The sequence below is a fragment of the Scophthalmus maximus genome, chromosome 10 (assembly GCF_022379125.1).
Source record: "Scophthalmus maximus strain ysfricsl-2021 chromosome 10, ASM2237912v1, whole genome shotgun sequence".
Lineage (NCBI taxonomy): Eukaryota > Metazoa > Chordata > Actinopteri > Pleuronectiformes > Scophthalmidae > Scophthalmus > Scophthalmus maximus.
The window spans coordinates 2,617,501-2,638,685 of NC_061524.1; the positions used below are offsets into that span (position 1 = coordinate 2,617,501).

General features: G+C 42.4%; 2 protein-coding genes across 7 annotated transcripts in view; one reads left to right on the top strand and one right to left on the bottom strand.

Annotated features, from left to right (window-relative positions):
- Positions 1-3,230, bottom strand: part of LOC118283842 (homeobox protein Hox-D11b-like) — a 4,290-nt gene extending 1,060 nt beyond the window's left edge. For both annotated transcript variants that reach the window (XM_035606239.2, XM_035606237.2), the window contains exons 1-2: positions 1,938-3,230; positions 770-911 (exon numbers count right to left, since the gene is read on the bottom strand). In XM_035606239.2, coding sequence (XP_035462132.2) covers positions 770-911; positions 1,938-2,733 — 938 coding nt within the window. In that variant the 5' untranslated portion in view covers positions 2,734-3,230. The remainder of the gene's footprint in view (positions 1-769; positions 912-1,937) is intronic.
- A 9,498-nt stretch (positions 3,231-12,728) lies between these two features.
- Positions 12,729-21,116, top strand: lnpk (lunapark, ER junction formation factor). 5 transcript variants are annotated; one of them, XM_035606232.2, is made up of 16 exons: positions 12,729-12,863; positions 14,114-14,186; positions 14,676-14,717; positions 14,838-14,888; positions 14,977-15,113; positions 15,253-15,311; positions 15,913-15,953; positions 16,158-16,241; positions 16,339-16,390; positions 16,494-16,610; positions 16,895-17,005; positions 17,106-17,211; positions 17,450-17,520; positions 17,634-17,807; positions 18,431-18,544; positions 18,935-21,116. In XM_035606232.2, the coding sequence occupies exons 2-16, from the start codon at positions 14,160-14,162 to the stop codon at positions 19,159-19,161; spliced, it is 1,413 nt and encodes a 470-aa protein (XP_035462125.2). In that variant the 5' UTR covers positions 12,729-12,863; positions 14,114-14,159; the 3' UTR covers positions 19,162-21,116. The 5 variants fall into 5 exon arrangements, with proteins under 5 accessions (XP_035462125.2, XP_035462127.2, XP_035462126.2 ...); XM_035606234.2 differs by having other exon boundaries at positions 18,455-18,544; XM_035606233.2 differs by having other exon boundaries at positions 16,913-17,005.
- The last annotated feature ends 69 nt before the right edge of the window (positions 21,117-21,185 follow it).

Here is a 21,185-nt window from a genome sequence, read left to right on the forward strand (position 1 = left end):
CTGTACCCAGAGTATATAATAGTATACATTTGAAAGGCAGGTGCAGTACAGAGGCCCTAAGTCTCATCTTAACTTCTTACCGTACTACATTAACATTTCACCACAACCAACCGCAACTAGCAATTATTTCAATCCATCACTTAATCTGCCCCCGTTATTTCCCTGAGAAATAGATTTGTCATTTAGTGCAAAAGAATTGTGAATTTGTTTTTTTATGTTTGCCTCACTCATAATCAACTTATCATCAAAAAAGTCGCAGATTAATTTCCTGGCAGTCGGCTATTTGATACATTTAATTTGAATGAGCGAAATTTCCCCAGTTTGGGATTAATCTGTCTGTGTGATCGTCCAATTCCAGCAGCTCTCCATTGATTTTGCCACTGATTTAATCACAGATTAATAGATTCAAGTCATATTCACACACACACACACACACGCACACGCACACACACACACAACTTCATCCTTTGCTTGCAAAGCTTTAAAATAAGACATATGGGACCAAACCACCAGCACGGCCGCTGTTATTTCGCAGCACTGCAGTGTACAACAGAATTTAACGATGGCGCTTCCACTGCAGCTCAGGGCCACAATAACCCCAGGTGTGTGTGTGTGTGTGTGTGTGTGTGTGTGTGTGTGTGTGTGTGTGTGTGTGTGTGTGTGTGTGTGTGTGTGTGTGTGTGTGTGTGTGTGTGTGTGTGTGTGTGTGTGTGTGTGGGGGCAGACAACAAGCATCACCCCTGATAATGTGACAACAGCGTGCACGCACCGGTCTGTCAGGAACAGCAGGCGGGACAGCTGCATGCGTCTGTCCTTGTTGATGTAGATGTTGTAGAGGAACTCTCTCTCCAGCTCCCGGATCTGCTGCTTGGTGTACGGACAGCGCTTCTTCCTTGCCGCAGACGGCTCCGCTGCAGGAGGAAGAAGGGTGGAAGGATTCAACATGACATGGGTGGGGGGGGGGACAGAAGAAGACACTACTCGTACTAAAATCCAGTAGAATGGGCCCGTGATGAAATCCAGTCACTGGGGTGAAGGCTCGGAGGAGAGGCCCATGTCTTCCAAAAGACAGAGTTGAGCAACAACTTTTAAAAAACTGATTTACAGAAATAAATGACACAATAATAAAACCCATGTGAACCTTATGCCAACTTGAATTCCATCAAAGATTCATTAAAACTCATAATTAAGGGTGAATGTCAAGGTCCGAGTCCGAACAGCGAGTTCAAGAAGCTAACATGACCTTCGTGCTTTTCAGCTTATGAATCATGGAGATGCACATCACGTCCTCATGCATGTTTGTGACTGTCGCCTGTCTCAGCCGCCGTGCAAAATCAAATCACAACAGAAAGTGTGAGAGAAAAGTGGAATAATAAGCACCTTTATTACCATTGAGAATATATATATATATATATGATAACTACATTTTATTAGCTTTTTGCATGAATCCATTTGTGTAGGACACAGACATATATCTAAAGAAAATATTGCATATGGAAAGTATGACTTTTAAAGACCTTAAAAACATGTGGACTTTCCACTTGACAGAATATGGAATATATCTTTTGTCAAATACCCTTATTAGGTTTGAGACATGTACAAATACACATTTTTTTAGATTCTCCTGATTATTAAAGGTGTTTGCTGTATCCTCATGGGCTTTATTTTGAAAAGATGAACTTGATATACACTATTAGACTAAACCAACACATGGGATGTGGGCTAGACAATCATAATACAACAAAAATATAATGATAAATAAATAAATAAGAAGACAATGAACGACTTATCATCCATTTGGTAGCCTATAGACTAATAGCTGCGTATGGATGAAATGTTTCTGTTGGGACATGTAGGATGTCCCACGTGGAGTCGGGATTGCATCTATTTATCTCTACATTCTCACATTTAAACGATATAGTTTGACTTCCACTCACTGTGTTCGTGCCCGCTGTCTCCTCCAGCGCCGCGCGCATCCTCCTCCTCCTCCTCCTCCTCGTCCTCCTCCTTCCCGGCCGGGAACGACGCCGACGCGGCCCCCGCCTCGCCGCCGGCGCAGCTCGTCCACTGCGTCCGGCTCGCGTCCTTCTGGCGCCGGTCGCCGGTGGCCGCCGCCGCCGCCCTCGGGGTCTCCGCGTCCTCCGCGTACTCGATGAACTGGTCGAAGACCGGCAGCAGGATGCCGCCGCGGCGCAGCTCCGGGAAGAGGAGCTGCGGCTCCGCGTATCTGGCCCCGGGGAAGCCCCGCGGGTCGCCGGCGAACGCGTGCGCGCGGAACCGGGGGTCGGACGACGCGCCGTACACCGCCCCGCCGCTCAGGAAGCACTCCTTGCCGCCTTTGAATAGCGACTCCGGCGGGGACGGTAAGCCCTGGTGGTGGTGGTGGTGGTGGTGGTACTCGTGGTAAACATCCCCCGGCAGGCTGAAGCACGACGGCGGCGGCGGAGGAGGAGGAGAGGAGGTGATGGGGCCGTTCGACTGGTACAGGGTCCATTTACCCGGAGGAGGAGGAGGAGGAGAGGAGGTGATGGGGCCGTTCGACTGGTACAGGGTCCATTTGCCCGGAGGAGGAGGAGGAGGAGGAGGTGGAGGATACTGCTGCAGGGGCTCATGGTAGCAGTAGCCCCGGTACTCCGACAGCCTGCGCGCCGCTGCGCCGCTCTCCGTCAGGAACGGCGCAGGTACGGTGCCAAAGTCGGACTTTGACGGGTACGTGCAGCTCGGCAAATACATGGATGGTTAAAAAAAAAAACAACAAGACTTGAGATATAGAGAAATTTTTCGAAAACAGGCTGTGACTTTTTTTGGTCGTCGTCCAATCTGTGTCCACATGAGAGACAAGCAATCGAGCTGCTGATCCCATGAAAGAACCTACACGACCAACATGAACTTCATGTCAACTTCGAGCCTCTGCACTGTGACAATGTGTCACTGGAAGTTAAAAAAAAAAAAGAAAGAAGAAGCCAGAGATGCAAATAGAACATGAATAAATTAAGCCAAATTTCCACATTCCTCAATTCACCCACGAGACCCCAGCGAGAGCTCCTCTCGGTGTCCTCTGCACGGAAAGTGAGCAAAACATTGTCTTTGACCTTGTGCCTGCTCGATCCGAGTCGACCGAGCACAGTCAGGGAAACCGAAAGTCTGCCTGCATGTTTTTGTAGTCGGGCCATGTCAAATCCAAGCCCTGCCAGCCCCACACACACACACACACACACACACACACACACACACACACACACACACACGCATGCAGACACACACATGCAGACACACACATGCAGACACACACACACAGACACATACACACACACACACACACACACACATGCAGACACACACACACGCATGCAGACACACACATGCAGACACACACACACACACACACACACACATGCAGACACACACACACGCATGCAGACACACACATGCAGACACACACACACACACACACACACACACACACACACACACACAGACACACAGACACACACACACACACACACACACACACACACACACACACACATATGCAGATAGACACACACATATGCACATGAAAAGCAAAAGCCACATGAAAGTGCCGCAGTTAAACCTTTATGGCATGCTGTATACAATATAAATAAATTGCCCTGGAGATGAAATTGAAATCTGAAAGTTTACAGAGAAAAACGAGAATCAGAAAGTCTTTAAGAGTGGCTGCGCGAGTGTATATATCTATATCTATATATCTATATACACTTGGAGTGAGTGCCTATAATAAAAACAAAAACTCAGTACCCCCCCCCCCCCCCAGCACAAAGGAAAAATATTCCTCTTGCATGTATAGATTGATTCTCTACAGGTGTGTGTGCGTCATGAGGCCTAATGTAGTTTTTTTTTTGACTTGTGAAAGCCTTACCTGATGTTCCAAAGCAAATTCCCTGAACTTAAATGGGAAAAGGGAACGAGGGAAGAAAAGAAAAGCACAAACAAGGTCTCAGGGAAAGTCTGGACTCCAAAGCACATTTTGTCATTTATGAGGGAGTTTTGGTTTTTGGGGCGTAATGAACTTGGTTGAAGCCCAGAAAGGTTTTTATCCTCTATGAAGGTGGATGTTGTTCTATATTTGAGTCGAATCATCGAAAACATCCGTGAGTGGGAATGACAGAATGAAATCTGCTCGGCAGTTGTATTTGCACGATAGTCATATATACGACAAAATCGTTCTTGACAGCAACACAAAGGTTTACATTATTCAGCCCATGGTGTTAAATGTATATGTATAAAATCATGTGTCTGACGGGGAAAATAATAACACTCACGTGAGCGATTCCAACATTCTGCTGATAACTGTTGTAGTGAACCATATTCGAAAAGGTTCATTGACGTCTCTCCTCAATTTTTTTTTGTTTATTGATGATATTTATAGGTTAAAGTTAATCATCCTCTTATAGACACAACTCTTTACTGTTAACTGTTTAGAAACAAACTTTCCTCAGACTTTATGTCATGAATAGAAAAACAGATATGGGGTCAAATATCTTTTAATGTAGCGTTTTTGCAAAAATATGAATATTATTACTGTTGATACAGATGACAGTAGTATAACAGTAGTTGTAGTGCAGTCGTGTATACGGAGGACCAAAACTGCCATGAGTCAAATAAATCAATGCCACTGAATGCACAAAATCACATTCATTAAAAGCAGCCCTAATATGATATTTCAGTACAATTATCCTATGAATTTATTTACCTTAGTTACAAAGGTTTTTTATCTATATTTCCCTTTATTTGAATTTGAATTCCCCTAACAGCTGGTGGCCCATCACTCAGCAGCAGCAGCACAAACACCACAGCTAACAAACAAGGAGTTGACCGGCCGAGCGGCGGTGTCCTCGGATTACATCGCTGTCGTTTCCTCATGAAGTGCATTATTTAAGAGCTCTATAAAAAAAAAAAGAAAAGAAGAGAAAACCCTCTTGTGCTGTTAGGGGATTTTTTTTTCTTTTCTCCTTCTTCTTCTCCTTCTTCTTCTTCCCATTTATTGCTTCATGAAATATATACGTGTGTGAAATCGAGAGACGTTTTCCCACGTCACGAAGGACATTTCACAGAAACACGTGTGTGTGTGTGTGTGCGTCTGCGTCTGCGTGTGCGTGTGTGTGTGTGTTGTCCTGATGAAGAAGTCGCTGATACAAGACCATATGTACGACGTGCTCACGTCTGACGCGGCGCTCCATCAGCTGCTGAGCGTATATAGAGGCGTCTGTACTGAGATCACCACGGAGAGGAGAATGTGTCATTGAGGTCAATTAAGGCCCCTTTAAAGTGTGTGTGTGTGTGTGTGTGTGCGCACACACATTCAAACTCACAGAGGCCGTGTAGTAAAGACGGCTGTTGCCAAACACATCGTCATCCCAACATCCCAAAAGTTTCCTCCACAACCTGCCCCTCTGCATAAAAACGTAGCCTCCCGCGTCAGAGGCGAAAACGATATCTGCACACTGCACAGCCCGGCTGCTGAAAATAGGCTTTTAATTGGCTTTTTTGATGTGCTGCAGGAATGCGGCGAGAGAAAAAACATCAATCTCTGGATCCAGTCCCGCTCGGAGGGAGAGGAAAAAAGCCACTGAACGGCGGTGTGTGTAGCAGGGTTGGGAGAGCGTGTTCACACCACCTGCATGGCTGCGGTCAGCCGGAGCACTGGACACTTTTATATTTATTCATCGTTCATTGACCGAGTTGATCAGTCCCCCACTAAAGGCCGCCAACAGTCCTCCAACTCATATGACCAATTATGTCGTACGCGGTAAAAAAAAAACCGACCAAATCGACCCCGTTCCCCTAAATTAGCGTCTCTACAGGTGACGGGAGGTATACATACACGCCACGAATACTCTTTGGCCTCAGAGCATCGTGGGGCTTTATTTTGCTTCACAAACGCATTGGTTGATGAGCTTGCTAAGGTGAAGGTGAGATGCCAGAGAATCCACACGGTTCCTTTTACAGAATTTAAGCGAATCCATCGAAAGACACAAATGTGCCCCCCGCTGCCCTCTAGTGGCCGTGTACATAATGACCACAGCTAGAGGTCCCACCACATGAGTCGTAATAAGCTGCTTGAACAAATGACCGATGTGGTCTTTCTTTATTAATAAGATGACTTTTAAAAAATCAGAGCGTGTTCAGTGTAATTCCTCCTGCGTCATCTCTGGACCGAGAGATACCATACCAGAAATACAACCCAAGCTACTTTAGTCATTTCTGGAACGAGACACAAGCTCGCTATGACGCAGAAAAATATATGCAGTACATGTGTAGAGCTGCAACAGTTAATCGATTACTAATCGACTACTAAATCAATCGCCAACTATTTTTGATAATTGATTGATCGGTTCAAGTGATTTTTATGGGGCGGAAAAAATTCACAATTCTCTGATTTCAGCTTCTTAAATGTGAATATTTTCTGGTTTCTTTGCTCCTCTGTGACAGTTAAACTACATATCTTTGGTGTGTGGACAAAAGAAAACATCATCTTGGGTTTTTTTGGGGGGTAACGCGCTCGACATTTCTCCACCATTGTATGAACCACACGACTAAGCGATTAATCGAGAAAAAAAATCGCCCGATAAACCGATTATGAAAATAATGGTTGGCTGCAGCCCTACACATGTTTCATACATCGTCACACCTGGACTATAACTCTCTGTTTACCTGCTCGCACTCATCCACAGCTGAACAGACAGATTATTCCCCACGGGGAGGTCTGCCTGTCATATCACTCTACAGTTTTAACCATCACTGCGCCGGGCGCCCATTAAGTTTAGAATACATTTTAAAGTTTTATTAAGGATGAGCTGGTCAAAACCTTTTAGTCGTCCCATCCACCAAACTGAGGAACCTGTGGGGGTGACCAGGCACTTTCAGTTAGAGCCCCCTCATATAACGGAACAGCCTCCCCTCTCAGTGTGACAGCGGCACGACTCCGCCGCCGCCGCCGCTCTTTAAGTGCCTCCTTAAAATTCACCTTTACAAGATGCCCCTAAACTTTACAGTGTTTCCCCTTCTCTGATTATCGCACCAATAGCGTTCGCTCGTTTAGTTTCACTCGGGGGTTTTTATTTTCACTTTAACGTCATTACAAATCTGAATTGTGTAATTTCTGTATTTTCACATGCACCTTGTATTTTTTTTTTCTGTTTTGAAATCAAGAGTTTGGTCTTTAGTTGACATTTTGTTCACTTTATGTCAGAGCATCTTCATTGTCTCGCATTTTATTCACTGTATTTTTATACTGTACTCCACTTATGTATTTCTATGCTGTATTCATATATGTATTTTATATATATCATATATATGTATTTATATAGCAATTTTCTAGTCATATCAATAGCACTTTTTTCTATCACACATCATTCACAGGGTTAAAGTCTTCCCCAAGGACACTTGGGCACGTGGACACTGGAGGAGCCGGGGGAATCGAACCATCGACCTTCGGGTTAGTGGGCGACCCTCTCTTAACCCCCAAGCCACAGGCGCCCCACAATATTGTGTTTATATACGAGTGTGATATGTGATGCTCTCATGTTCCTTAACTTTTTACGTCTCGAGTGAGGCCTCACATGGGATTCTAATATTTCAGTTTTGATTCTGTATGTTTGACTTGAAAGCACAAATTTATTATTATCATCATTATTATTATTATTATTTATATTATCTGTATTATTATTATTATCTTAAGACTTGCTAATCCTATGAACCCATACAGCCAGTCATGTACAGCAATAAGAACCTTAAACTTAAACCCCAAGCCCCCAAACACAAAACCTTGAAACCTGCCAGGCCAAAATCAAAAAAGTATCAATTATTACACGGTAAAAAAGAATAAAAGGGGGTATTTTCTCTCTCTCTCCCTCTCCATTTCGCACTCGCCTGTCATCATAATTCATAAAGACAGTAAATAATGTGCGGGGAGATGTAAATAATGGGCTTTTTGATGTGCTGTTACAGGACTACACGCTCACACCCTTGTCACGCATGCATGTTAGTTTTTCACGACTGCAGTGGAGTTATGTGTACGTGACCAACGTACCCGCCGACTAATGGGCCCTTTGTAACAGGAGACATTTAGTTACAGTAGTTAAAAGCACAGATGTCAATGATAAAACAACTAAAAAAAAAAAGTATGACTGAATTCCATTGAGCAGCCTCGGTTTCCAGGGTCGTGCCATTCATTTTTCTCATTTTTTTTTTAAATTTTTTTTTTCAATCTGGCCTCACTGTCAATGACACTGCAGTGACTTGACCAGAACAAGAGCCATTGTCAAGTCTACTGCGAGAAAAAGGAGAGCACTTCCTTTTCTCTTTGCCAAACCGTGCGTGTGCAGATGTTCTGTTGTTGCCATCTTATTGTACTATCATAAAAAGCCCACAGAGACTCGGCCTGCGGGGGCCTGGTGCGCCGTTACACTTCACGCCTCCACGACTGCTTGGTGGTGGCCCACGGCTGATGAGGTTCTTACAAAATGGTCTCCGGCATCGGACAGCGTGTCTCGCTGCGCAGGTGTTCACCAACAGTCGAATATATTGGAACCTGCCACCACGGCCGAAATGTGTAACTGGTTAAAAATTACAAATGGCCGCTCACTCTCAAGTGGCTTTGTTTCTGGTTACGTCTCGTAAAGTCTGGCTGATGTGACGCGGGGGCCTGTTGTAGTGACGTGCTTAGCACTGAAGCTTCATCAGTGGAGAAAAGAAATGTGGATTGCTGCTATAATTGGGGACGTCACATGATGCTGATGGGTATTATAGGCAGACTTGAAGTCTTTAAATAAGCAACTGTGGAAAGTGGAACAATGAGAGCATGTAATATAAAAACCCTACAGTGATTTATATGGGGACTTTCCCCCATTTAATATATAATAAATAACAATGTCCAATTAAAAGACACGAGGATTGGCTGAAACATGAACTGTCCTAATGGAAAGGTCATCCACTATATACAAGGACTCTTGGGGGGGGGGGGGGGGGTTCATCTTGATACCGAACATGTCTGCTCTTCATTAGGGATTTTAACTGCATTAAGTCACTGAGGCTCGACATGTTTTACTTCCAACAACACACGTGACGTGACGTGACGGCCTCCTGTAAACGTGTGTGTGTGTGTGTGTGCGCGTGTGTGGCTTCGTTCGTTCGTGTTGCACTTGAGTTATATCAGGTCGTGCGTGTTTAAATAAGTACCACTTAAACATTTTAATTAAACATGGTATGCTGAAAAAAATTAAAATGAATGAAGTAGTGACCTCAATATTTTTTCCATTTTGTGCTTTTTACATGAGGATCATTTGGAGAATGCAGGTTTAAGTTTAAAGTCCTGCAGGCCGTGTTCTGTGATGTTTTGACTAGTTTGACTATTTTTGATCTAAATCTTGTCATGAACTTGATTTAGAACAAACTTGCATTTGAATCCTTGTGAATTATCTTTAAACATCGAAAAAATGAAACGAAAAAAAAATATGCATATCCTCCCCGGTCTCTTGTTCCTGTTTAGGCTGCAACCAACGAACCACTTATACGAAATTAATAACACCACCCTGAAATATCTGAGCATCTATCAGCATTATCATATTTTTATTAATTGTAATATTATCATTATTATTGTTAGCAGGAGTAGTAGTGGTAGTAGTGGTAGTAGAAGTAGTAGAAGTAGTAGAAGTAGTAGGCCTAGACAACAGTGTGAGATTTCTTTTTATTCAATATTCATGATATTCGAGGATAAACTCCTGAAATTAATCCTTTCCCCATTGAAATATAAAATCATACAAATGATCAAATGAACGCACATTAGCCACTTTAACTGCGCGCCATCTTTTAAATAATAAATGTGATGAAAACAATTAGGAATTTTCTAAATAGGTCGAAAAAAACAGGCCTTGCTTGTAGGTTAAACTTACAGTTTTATTTATGGGTTACTCCTGTAATTTATCATGGAGAGGTATAATAATTATTATGATAACTACAATAATTATAAGGTCACTTTTGTTAATTTAAAAATAAACGAACAAGTTCCTTTTTTTGAAAGAATAAGACGCTTTTATACATTAAAATGCAGTACATTGCGTTAGGAAAAGAAAAAAAGTATTTAATGAAAAGTGGTACAAAGGACAATTATAGAGAAATATTTTACCGCTGAAAATGGCACAAAATAAACCTACAGAGAGCAAATAAAGATGAGAACAGAAACATTGAAAATGACTGAATGTGAATAACCTAATAGACGAAACTTCTGGCTAAACTTGTCCGGTTGTATAATCCGTACTTGGGATTCGGAGGCTTTACCTTGTTGAGGCGGAGGAGAGGCCGAGCAGCAGCGACACGTCCCTCCAGACCGAGTACCACTCACGGCGCTGCCGCCAGTTCACGTGCATGGACATCTGTCCCCAAGCAGGTGTCTCGCTCTGAGGACACACACACACACACACACACACACTGGCTGACTGTCAAGTCCAATCAATTGTGTGTCTATAACCCATGTGCCGCCCATGTGAGGTCCAGTCAGCAAGTGGTGGCATGCAAAGGCCCCTGACTCGGACTGCTGCAGACACCTAAAGGTGCAGGGCAACAACAACACGAGGAGGCAGACAGACAAGTGTCGTTCGCCGCTTTTGAAATGATATAAATGCTTGTTACGGGTTTTTATAGATAAGATAAAACCGCATGGGGGAAAGAAAACACACGCGCGCACACACACACACACACACACACGCCAAGAGATGGAGGTTTCATTAGGCTTTAAACGCGCTTTACTGGTGGATACATCACGACAAAGAGACGGTTATTGGCTTGTAACTCCAGCAGGGTTCGTTCCGCGATGTGGCAAAATGTGAGAGTACATTTTGAACTTGATCCATTAAGAAACGCTCAATGGATCAAATAAATTAAGACGATGGAGTAAATCTGCGCAAAATGCTGTCGCCCATAGTTTTATGTATCCAGTCAGAGGCCCGAGGCTCGTGCACACACACAACAAATAATGTTTTATTCATTTTAGTTTTTATTACAAGTTTACAAGTAACTACATATGAAGTGATCTCTCTGTTTTTTTAGTCTTGTCGCTCTGAATTTCAGAACGACTCAAATATTAAACACATAAATATGGTTTTTCTTTCACTCGCACTCATTTCACTTGATATTTTAATTTCATTTATTTTTGTCAGATACATGATGTCATGACTGTTTGGTCCTCTGTGGCCTTTTGCAACCTTTCAATTGTCCCAGACACACAACACACAACACACACCTAGTCTGTGTGTGTGTGTGTGTGTGTGTGTGTGGGTGGGTGTGTGTGCTAGGAGACAGCAGAGTCCCCGGAGAAGTCCCTGCTGTTCATTTTTCATTCATATACTGTTTAATTTATTACAGGTTAATGAATAGGAAATAACATCAGCATCTGGATTACTCATCAGCTGCGATATATATATATATATATATATATATATATATATATATATATATATATATATATATATATATATATATATACATACATCAACAGCATATCGTCTCTCTCTCTCTGTGTGTGTGTGTGTGTGTGTGTGTGTGTGTGTGTGTCTGTGTGTGTGTGTGTGTGTGTGTTTGTGTGTGTGTGTGTTTGTGTGTGAAAGAGGGAGAGGGAGAGGAGGGAAAGAGAGAGAGAGGGTTTTATTAGGCCATAACTCTTCAGACTCTGGAGGAAGCTGTAAGCATTAAAGCCGAAGGCCAGATCTCCGCTCACTGCAGCCCTAATCAGAAACAGCTCAGATGGGAGTCGAGCAAAATGCTGCTGAATATTAGTGAGATGCCACAAGCTTCACAACATTCTCTATTAATGTGATAACAGTGGAAGCACTGTAGGGAATATACTTTGTAAGCGTGTGTGTGTTTGAGGAGCTGAGCTATAGGCCCTGTTGTTTTGTGACATTATGTAGCCCAGATTTTCCCTTTAGAATATAATTATTAATTCATATTATAAATGCATATCTGATGTTCTGCAGGGCTGTACAGTGCTTCAGAAGCTACCTTTGAGATTGGTTTTAGAAATGAAAGGTGCTCTATAAATGAAATGTATTATTATAAGTATTACCTGCAGAGAGAAAGGCAGTTCAGTGATTGTTAGGATAACTTATTTCAACCTGGAAAGCAAAAGGTGATATACTTGTATTACAATAAATCAACCCTGACAATTTAATAAATAAATAAATAAATATTTTGTTGTCTGTCCCACTGCTCAGCTCACATCACAGGCTCACACTGAAGGCAGCATTGAATAGAGACGGGCCACATTACATAATGAAATTGCGACATCTAGCGGTCAAATGTCATAACATGTAAAACACGAAACTGTATGCCTTATAAATTTAATACGTTTTTGTTAATATTAATTATTTGAGGATGCACATTCATTAACTGCCATGGTCACTCATTATTTCAACAGTTTGAGTTTTCAGTTTTACAAGTCATTATTATTTGTCGGATAGTAGCATTACCTCGGCCCATACGCTCATAATAGTTTTTGACTAATAATGTATTTTTTTTTACCTCCTAATAAGATGAAAGCGAAGTGTAGTCAACATATAAACACCTGAAACTAGATGGACTACAAATATCCGCATGTTGTGGAATAAAAACAAACCAAAATCCGAGTAGACAGTAAAAGACTACAACGCGAAGGACTCTGGGAAATCATAGTCAACCGCTGCAACCCCGCCTGGCTACGTCATCAAGCCGCGACATAAACTCCCCCCTGGCAGTGGAGATGTCAGTCGATGGAACGAGTGAAACTCTGCTGTTCGCTTGTTCGTAGACTGAACAAGACTAATAGAAACACTCGAACGCGGCACAACGTGAGTATTTATTCAACCCAAATATGAATTTAAAATGTTGAATGAAGATAATCATCATAAACTGACGCGCGCGTCTGTCTTGTCAGCTGTTGACGTCGCTTGTTGCTAGTCTGTTGCTAACTGGATTTCAGTTACCACTTTTTTTAAATATTTTAAATTCGTAATAAAGTTATTTGAACGGTTCGACCTGAGGCGACTGCCTGACGCTGCGCCTGGTTCTGTGAGTAGTTGTAATGTCACTTTTGTCCGCTTGCAGCGCCGTGAAATCTCCATTGTTTTGATGGAGCAGCTAACGTTAGCGCCCCTGGATGCTAACACGGAAGCTGGAAACCGCTTTTAAAGTTACACACATATTAATAACATGTATGTTCTAATGATCATCTTGCGTCTAAAACCCCGGGTAGTGCAAACTGTAACTCATACTTACATACTAATGAACAATGGCCAAATGTCTCGTTGAACAAGTTTTGGGAGCATGACACTACTTCCTGGACGTCTTGTCCCCGGATGTCAGGAACAACCGTGCTAGAGGTCGATCGATTATCGGAGCCGATATTCCACATTCCGATTTGCCGATATGTTAGTGTCATTTTAAAATGTGCTCCTTTGGCTCTGATGCAGCTGCAGTCAGTCACGACTCTTCTGGACTTTATCAATGTCCCCGTCCATGTTTGTTTGTTTGTTTGTTTGTTTGTTTGTTGAACTTCATAATAATGCTGCAGATAGCTCCCTGCACTCTGCGTGTTCAGGTCGTGTTGAAAGGTTCTGTGAATTGAAGATATGCTTTTTTAGGCATTTCAACATAGTTTTGTGTTGAGACACTTTGCTGCAGACAAATATCGGTTTCAAATATCGGTTATCGATATCTTAGATTAGTAATAAACGGGTATAGGCCCCGGAAAACCCCATATGGGTCAACCACTAAACCGTGCACATTACTTGTTCATCTTATACACTACTGGAGTAACAGCACTGCTGGTATCACAAAAACTGCCACGTTGGGCCTTAAAAGAACAACTTTTAAAAATGAAATGAGGATTAAAATATTAGAACCCTGCATTATTATATCAACTACAACAACAAAGGCTGCCATTGTGTCCAGTTATACTACTATAGGCATCTTGCAAAACCCTGTGAACATTGAAGGGTTGTGGACACATCGTCGCAGGACACGTTGTGTAACCGTAACGGCAAGATTATGTGCTTTAGTTTCCCGTAAACATGTTTAACAGACTTATCCTGTTCTGTAGTGAACCAAAGGAGGCAGAGCAGAGACTGCTGTAGTTTTTCCCAGACATGGGGGCTCTGATGTCCCGATGGAAGGTAAGTGGATAATATTAAAGAAAGAGTTAAATCAATGAGCACATGAAAAGTGAAATAGAGATAGAAATGTGTCTTTTGTTTACAGATTTAATGAGAACTCCTTCGCTGTAGAGTTTTTCTTTTGTGCAAGTGAAGTGATGACAGTATTTGGATGTGGTAGCCATCAACTCGGTGAACCCTTTGCCCGAGCTGGAGGAAATTCATAAACTATTTTTAGACATAGTGGAGAAGTCAAAGGGAACTAAAAGGGCATCGACAGAGAGACACGGGAGAGAGATTCGGCAATAGAAGTAAATCCACATTTACATTATTACTTTCCATTAATTCATTTATCAGAAAGAGAGATGCAAATATAAACACACAGGTTTAGATCACATGTTGCTGAGACAGTAGTAAAGGGACAGTATTGACCGTTTACTGACAGATTAGTCAGTTCTGAATCTGTCGCAACCTATTAATGATTTTTCTGATCTCTATCCTCAAATCTAGGCAAAGCCGACCACAGTGGAGCAGCTGGAGAACCTGGACAAGGTACTGATCACGTCAGCTGACGTGGCCTTAACTTGTGTCAAACCTTTTTTCAACAAATGACTTTGAAAATTTATCTTGTGCTGTTTAAATAACCGTTGACCTCCAATGCTTCTCCTGTAGGAGATCAAAGAGCTGGAGGAGTTTAGAACCAAGAACCAACGTCTGAAGAAGGTAAAGTTCATCAGGGACGTATGCAGTGATGTTCTTAAAGTTGTGGTTTATTTACCTCACCAGAGTGTGTTTGTGTGTCTGTCTGCAGCTGTGGGTCGGCCGGTTGCTGTTCTACTCGTCAGTCTTCTACCTGTTAATCTGTCTGTTTGTGTACTGCCTCTTCCTGCCTGAACAATGGTGGCAGAAGCTGCTCATGGCGCTGCCTTTCTTCCTATACCCTGTGCTGTGAGTGCCCACATAGTTTTAAGATACCATCTTATTTCCAATGTGGTACACAGCAACTTGGAACATCAAGATTTTATGGTAGTTGACAAGAGCAGCTGCATTTCTCAAATTGGCCTCTCTTTCTCCTTTTCTTCACCAGAGTGTGGTTCATCAGGAAATTATTGATTTTCCTCTTTTCCAAACGCACAGATAGAAACAGTAAGTTCTCTTCCAAGCCCTTTTCCCTCCATCTGTCCATCCACTTAAAACTTTTGTTGATTATTAGCAGTCACCAAATTACTTTTTCATTTTTTTCTTACATAATTTTACTACATCTGTTTTTATTTAACTATTATTTAGTCTCATACATTGAATAGTATCATTTGAAACTGCTTTTTATTATTATTATTAATTAATACATTAATAAATTCATTATTTTTTAGAAGTTTATTTACTTTATGCTTTTTTCAATATTATCACCAAATTTGTCATGGGGTAGTCTATTTGTTTTTTGTTCCTTTCAAAAAGAACAAACTCATTTATTAGTTTATTTTATTTTTTTATATATATATATACATTTTTTTAACAGAAAATGTTGATCTCAAATAATTGTGATCCCAATGAAATTGAAATGAAAAAAAAATCTGCACAACTACAACCAAAAATATAGCTTCATGAAAATGCAATAAAAACAAACTGATGAGCTCGAAAAAGTATGCTACTCACTCACCACTTCCAGATGTGTTTGTCATGACATATTCCAGTGATTGATTTTGGATAAATTGTCATGAATGCGATTGTTCATACTTGTTTTTTTCAGATGATAAACTAGAGGATTCAAAAGCTGCCAAGAAAAAGATTGTAAGTCTCCAATTCTTCACAGTTCTCAGACTTGTTTCAACACAGTTTCCATCTTCTCAACATTTAGATGTTGTTAACTCCAGATGAATCATCGTGGTCATGTTTATCACCTGTCCGCCTCTGTGTTTTTTTTTACAACGGGAACCACAATTCAATTCAATATTCATGTTCCAACTAAAGCTGCCTTGGTTTGTGTGTTTCCAGCTGGAAGAAGTGATGGAGACGGAGACTTATAAAAATGCCAAACTCATCCTGGAGCGTTTTGATCCAGAAGCGAAGAAGAAAACTGTGAGTGCCGTCGTCTGTTCATGTAGTTTTATCTTTATTTAATCTTTGTGTCGTCTGACTTTTGTTTGTAATTTTGTTTGCCGTTGCATTTGTAAAGGAGCTGGAGTCGACCCCGGTGCGTCCTCAGATGACCCCCAGGCCAGGACAAGGTACGACTCACGCATCAATACAAAGCAGAAATGATAAATGTTGGCTCAGCGGTATATAAAGATCAGATTCTGGCGTTATGACGTATATTCTCCTCTCCCGCAGAAATCCGACAAAGAGGGATGGCGATGAGACCCATGCCAATGGGTACGCCGGTTGCCATGGCAATGACTCCCCCGCCTGGAGCACGGCCCCTACTGGGACCAGGGGGCACACCTGTGGGTAAGGGGGTCAGACACCTGAAGTTTCTCGTTTCTAAGTGCATCGGCTTTTGCTCTGGATCATCGCAGTTGACCCAAACCAAAATGGAGAATGTTCTAGTAGGTTGTGAACACGTCTCACGCCTGTGTGTGTGTGTGTGCCATATGTGAGAAAGGGGCAACCAGGGTCGGGGTCACCCAAGTGATGAGCGACTGGAATGGACCCCTCCAATCCTCCAGTCGTTCTTTTTGATTTGGTTCTTTTTTAGACATTAGTCCGTGTCCCGTGTTGCTCCTCCCCGACAGAACCTGTCCCTCTCTCAGCTCCAGGAGGACCGCCGGAGAGATCGGCTCTGTCTCCCTCAGTCCTCCACGGGGCCGTACCCAGGACCCCCTGCTCTCCCATTCCAGGTGTAGGTAGGTTGTAGAGCCACTTGATGCATATTGAGTATAAATGTATATTTTAATTTGAGGAAAGCGGAACACAATAGAGTCTAATGTGGGATGCTTTCTGCAGGCATGCACCCTCCGGGTCCTCCGCTAGCAAGACCCGTCCTGCCCAAAGACAGGGGAGCGGTGGATCGAGTCATCGAGTACCTGGTAGGGGACGGACCGCAGAACAGGTGAGGGGGGATTGTGACCATGTTTCCTGCAACTTGACTGGTTGGCAGAAGGACACAAGTGCGAGGTGGTAACTCTACTTCTAAAATTCTTAGTGGAAGTAGCTTGTAACTTGTTCCTGTAATCACATTCTCATTTAGCTCTTCATGGGCAGGTTTAGTCCTGTAGCTCTGAATCAAAATCTCCTTAAAGCTTGAATCAAACCGTCTCTCTCCCTCCGTTCCACCTTCTGTTTTACAGATACGCACTGATCTGCCAACAGTGTTTTTCTCACAACGGCATGGCTCTGAAAGAGGAGTTTGAATACTTGGGTAAGAAATTGGAAACTCCAGGAAGTCGTTGGAATTATGAATTTTGAGAATTTCAGTAGTAGATCCTGATTCACTTCCTCTTTTCCTTCCCCCCCCGTCCTCCTCCCGTCCAGCGTTCCGTTGTGCTTATTGCTACTTCCTGAATCCGGCCAGGAAGACGCGTCCCCAGGCTCCGAGGCTTCCCGAGTTCAGCTACGAGCGGAGACTGCGCGCAGAGTCGCGTTCCCCCGGGCCGCCGCTGACGCGTTCTGGGACAGACACGGAGGAGAGTGCGCCCCCTTCTGGAGGTACAGAATAAAAAAGAAATAAAAAAGAAAACGGCATCTCCTCAGGTCTGAATTGAGAGTATAGAGGAATATAAAGATATTGAAATGAAACTGACATCAGATGAAAAAGTAAAAACTTGAGACCTGAGAAAATACCTGCTCATGTGCACACACTCATACTCTCATGTACATGTGTGTCCTAACTTCCTGTATAGTAAATGCTTCTTAGCTCAGTAGTCCAGTTAACCACCCTCTCATTTTTTTTTGTGTGTGTGATTCTTTTCCCCAACTTTAATGATGCCAAACTATTATCCCGTTGTAGTTTCTTGAGAAGAGAGACATCGGAGATGAGACACCTTCAAATATCAAATATCAGATTAAGAAATTATCCTTTTTTTAGATTAAGAAATTAGATTTTTGCTCGCTCAATTTTAAACTATTGTCAAAACTACAGCGGATTAGTTGGCATCATTTTGACAAAAGATTCTGTGCGTATGGCAGAAACCAGACGAATGAAACAGAGTTAATGATCAAATTGCTTCAACATTACCGGATCAACAGATTTGCTGGGTGTGAAGTAGAAGCACCAACGAACAACGGAGCGTGTTTGTCTTAGTTCCCTTTAAACATTTTTACTTTCACAGCTCATTTTCACATCTTGCCTGTAGCCAAGGCGCCGACTTCGTGGAACCTGGTCCACTGTTTCCAGATCAAGCAGAGTCCAAAGAGTCCTCAGACCCGACCCCTCCAGAGTCCAGGTTCCCCCCCGCCCCCCCTTCCTCTTTGTGCCATGTCTGATCTGGCTTAATTTGAACTGATCTGATCTGAGACATTTTAATTGACTCTTCAATCGGTGGAATCGCTGCAGAATCCTTAACGGTGTGAACCGCAGGCCAACGACTGCGCCCTGCGGGTGTCTTCTTCTATTTGACCGAACCCTCCCTAACCCTGTCGTTCTGTGGAGTCTCGTTTCACTGATTTCACCTTAACAGATGGAATGCTGCTCATTTCTTTCGATTCATCGCTGATTTTAACTCCCGACAACCAATCGCCTGATGTATCGCAAACGTTTCTTTCTTTCTTTCTTTCTTTCTCATCTTCCTCTTTGTTGACTGTATAAATGTCTTACTCGCTCGTCTTCTTCTCAGATGAAAAAGAGACAGGAGAAGACGATGGACGCACTGAAGAAGTAGCGAGTGAGAGCCAATCACAGGAGCAGCTGCACGAGAAGGAGGAGGAAGTGGTTCAGGAGGAAGTGGTGGTTCAGGAGGAGGAAGTGGTTCAGGAGGAAGTGGTGGTTCAGGAGGAGGAACAGGAAGTGGTGGAGGACGAAGAGGAGCAGAGTCACAGCGCCCCCTGTGAGACGCCATCGTAGCTGCATCAGAAAGTCCAAAAGTGCAACGAGGGACGTCTGTCCAAAAGCAAAAGTTGCCGGTGTTGGCCATGATTGACAGACGGCATTTTAAAAGCAATACACACGGACTAAGATAGTTGTAGTAATAACGTTCTTTCTTGCAACCAACAACTTCACCATTTTCACTTGTTTTTCCATGTGCGGCTTTTAGTTTTCATCTCACCATCATACAAAGGCAAAGCAACGAAGAAAAAAAAAAGTTCAGTGTGAGTTTTTTCATATTAAATATTTACGATATTGCTTAAAAATCGTTGCCAGCACATCATGGCTGGAACCGTCTGACAATTTGACTGCTGATTGATGATTGTAGCTTTTATCCCGGGGCTGTTCCTCGATAGAGTAGTTGGTCACGAGGTGATTTTTTAGTTTTAATATTTTTAAGATTAAGTTTTTCTTTTAGGGTTTTAAGGAGCTGGCTGCTACATGAGTTGTTCATGAAAAGTATTAAGATTTATTTTTATTTTTTTTTTAGATAAGACTGCTGGTTCACAAAGGGTCTGTCGACAAATTCACGCTCAAATCTAAACTCCAGCAAATCAAACGTGACTTATTGGTTTGTCGGGTTGTGAACAAAGTTCTCGCTAAAGGTTGGTGAAGAAACATGAGCTCAGTCAAAGGCGAACCCTCGGTGAATCAGGACTTCTTCGTTTGTCATTACAGTATTTGCACCACTGAGTTTCAGATTTCTGCTGTGGCTTTTTTAATTCCTCATACGAGCTTTTACTCTACATTCTGAAACTTAGGAAAACTAATAAGTTATACGCACACTTTTGCATAATTTAAGTGTTTTTTCTGATGTTTGAGCAGCTCGTCTCAGACGGTACAGTATATGAGATATGAACAATTATCGCCAACCACAGATTTGTGCGTTAAGTTGCAAAGGCGCTAACGTTGTCGGACAAAATGGAGGAATAGACCAGAGTGTAAATCAACGCCTACATCACCAGGAAGAGAAGTCTGCTTTGGAAAATGGAAGTTAGACGTTACGGAAAATATGACTTCTTATAACCTTCTAAACATTTGGCATGTGGAAGTAATAACATTCGAGCCACAACCGCCATTTTATCTTTGATTTATCATTTGCCAAATGCACTGTTTGTTTTGTTTATGAGAATCTATTCACACAATTTGCACTGATTTTTCTTTTGTATTTATTTTTGGCCACATTGTGTTTTTTTTTTAATCTCTGGTCCGGGTGTTACTGCTACACATGGTACTGTCACCAACTCTTTGAGTAAAGTCCTGGTTGGGGTTCTGTAGCGTCGGGGTGCTGGAGTTTAGCGTTTATTAAAAATATATAAGTGCTTTATTCTTTCTTTTTTGCCTACATTAAATGAGGTGGTGCCATCATGATGCGTGCCTTTGGCTGCTGCTGGTGAATGGATTTGTTGACTTGTATAATTCTGTTATCAAATAGAACCTGAAGAAAATTGTTTGACTTCGACATTTGTTGTATTTCCTGTGTTGTACACCTCTGACACACACTTTACTCCTTGTGGGGCAAAACACACGACACATAACTTTCCTTAAAAAAGTGTTTCATGTCGGATTTTTCACAATATAATCCTGTTTTATTTGTTATTAGTCGTTGACCTCCTCAAAACCTGCAGCAACCCGGAATCAAATGTGCCCTAAAGGTGTAGACGAGTCCTCTGGATCTGTACCTGGCAGCAAATTTTCTTTTTGGACAAAACCTTTCTAAAATATTGAGGAGAGACCACACTGTCGCCCGTCACTACAGCTTGACATTTGGTTTTTCTCCCGCACGAGGCAGCTGATGTTCCCACAAGTGGCATCATGGCACCTGTCTCGGCCCACTGTGTTTGTGTTTTGAAAGGCATATTTCAGCCAATGCTGCTTGTCAAAGTGTGTGTGCATGGCACGACTAATAAAGTTTTTTTAAAGCAACAAAAGAAGCCAATAAGTTGTGCTTTTGTGATTCTTGAATTCAGTGCCCAGTCAAAAAATAATATTCAATGATTTGC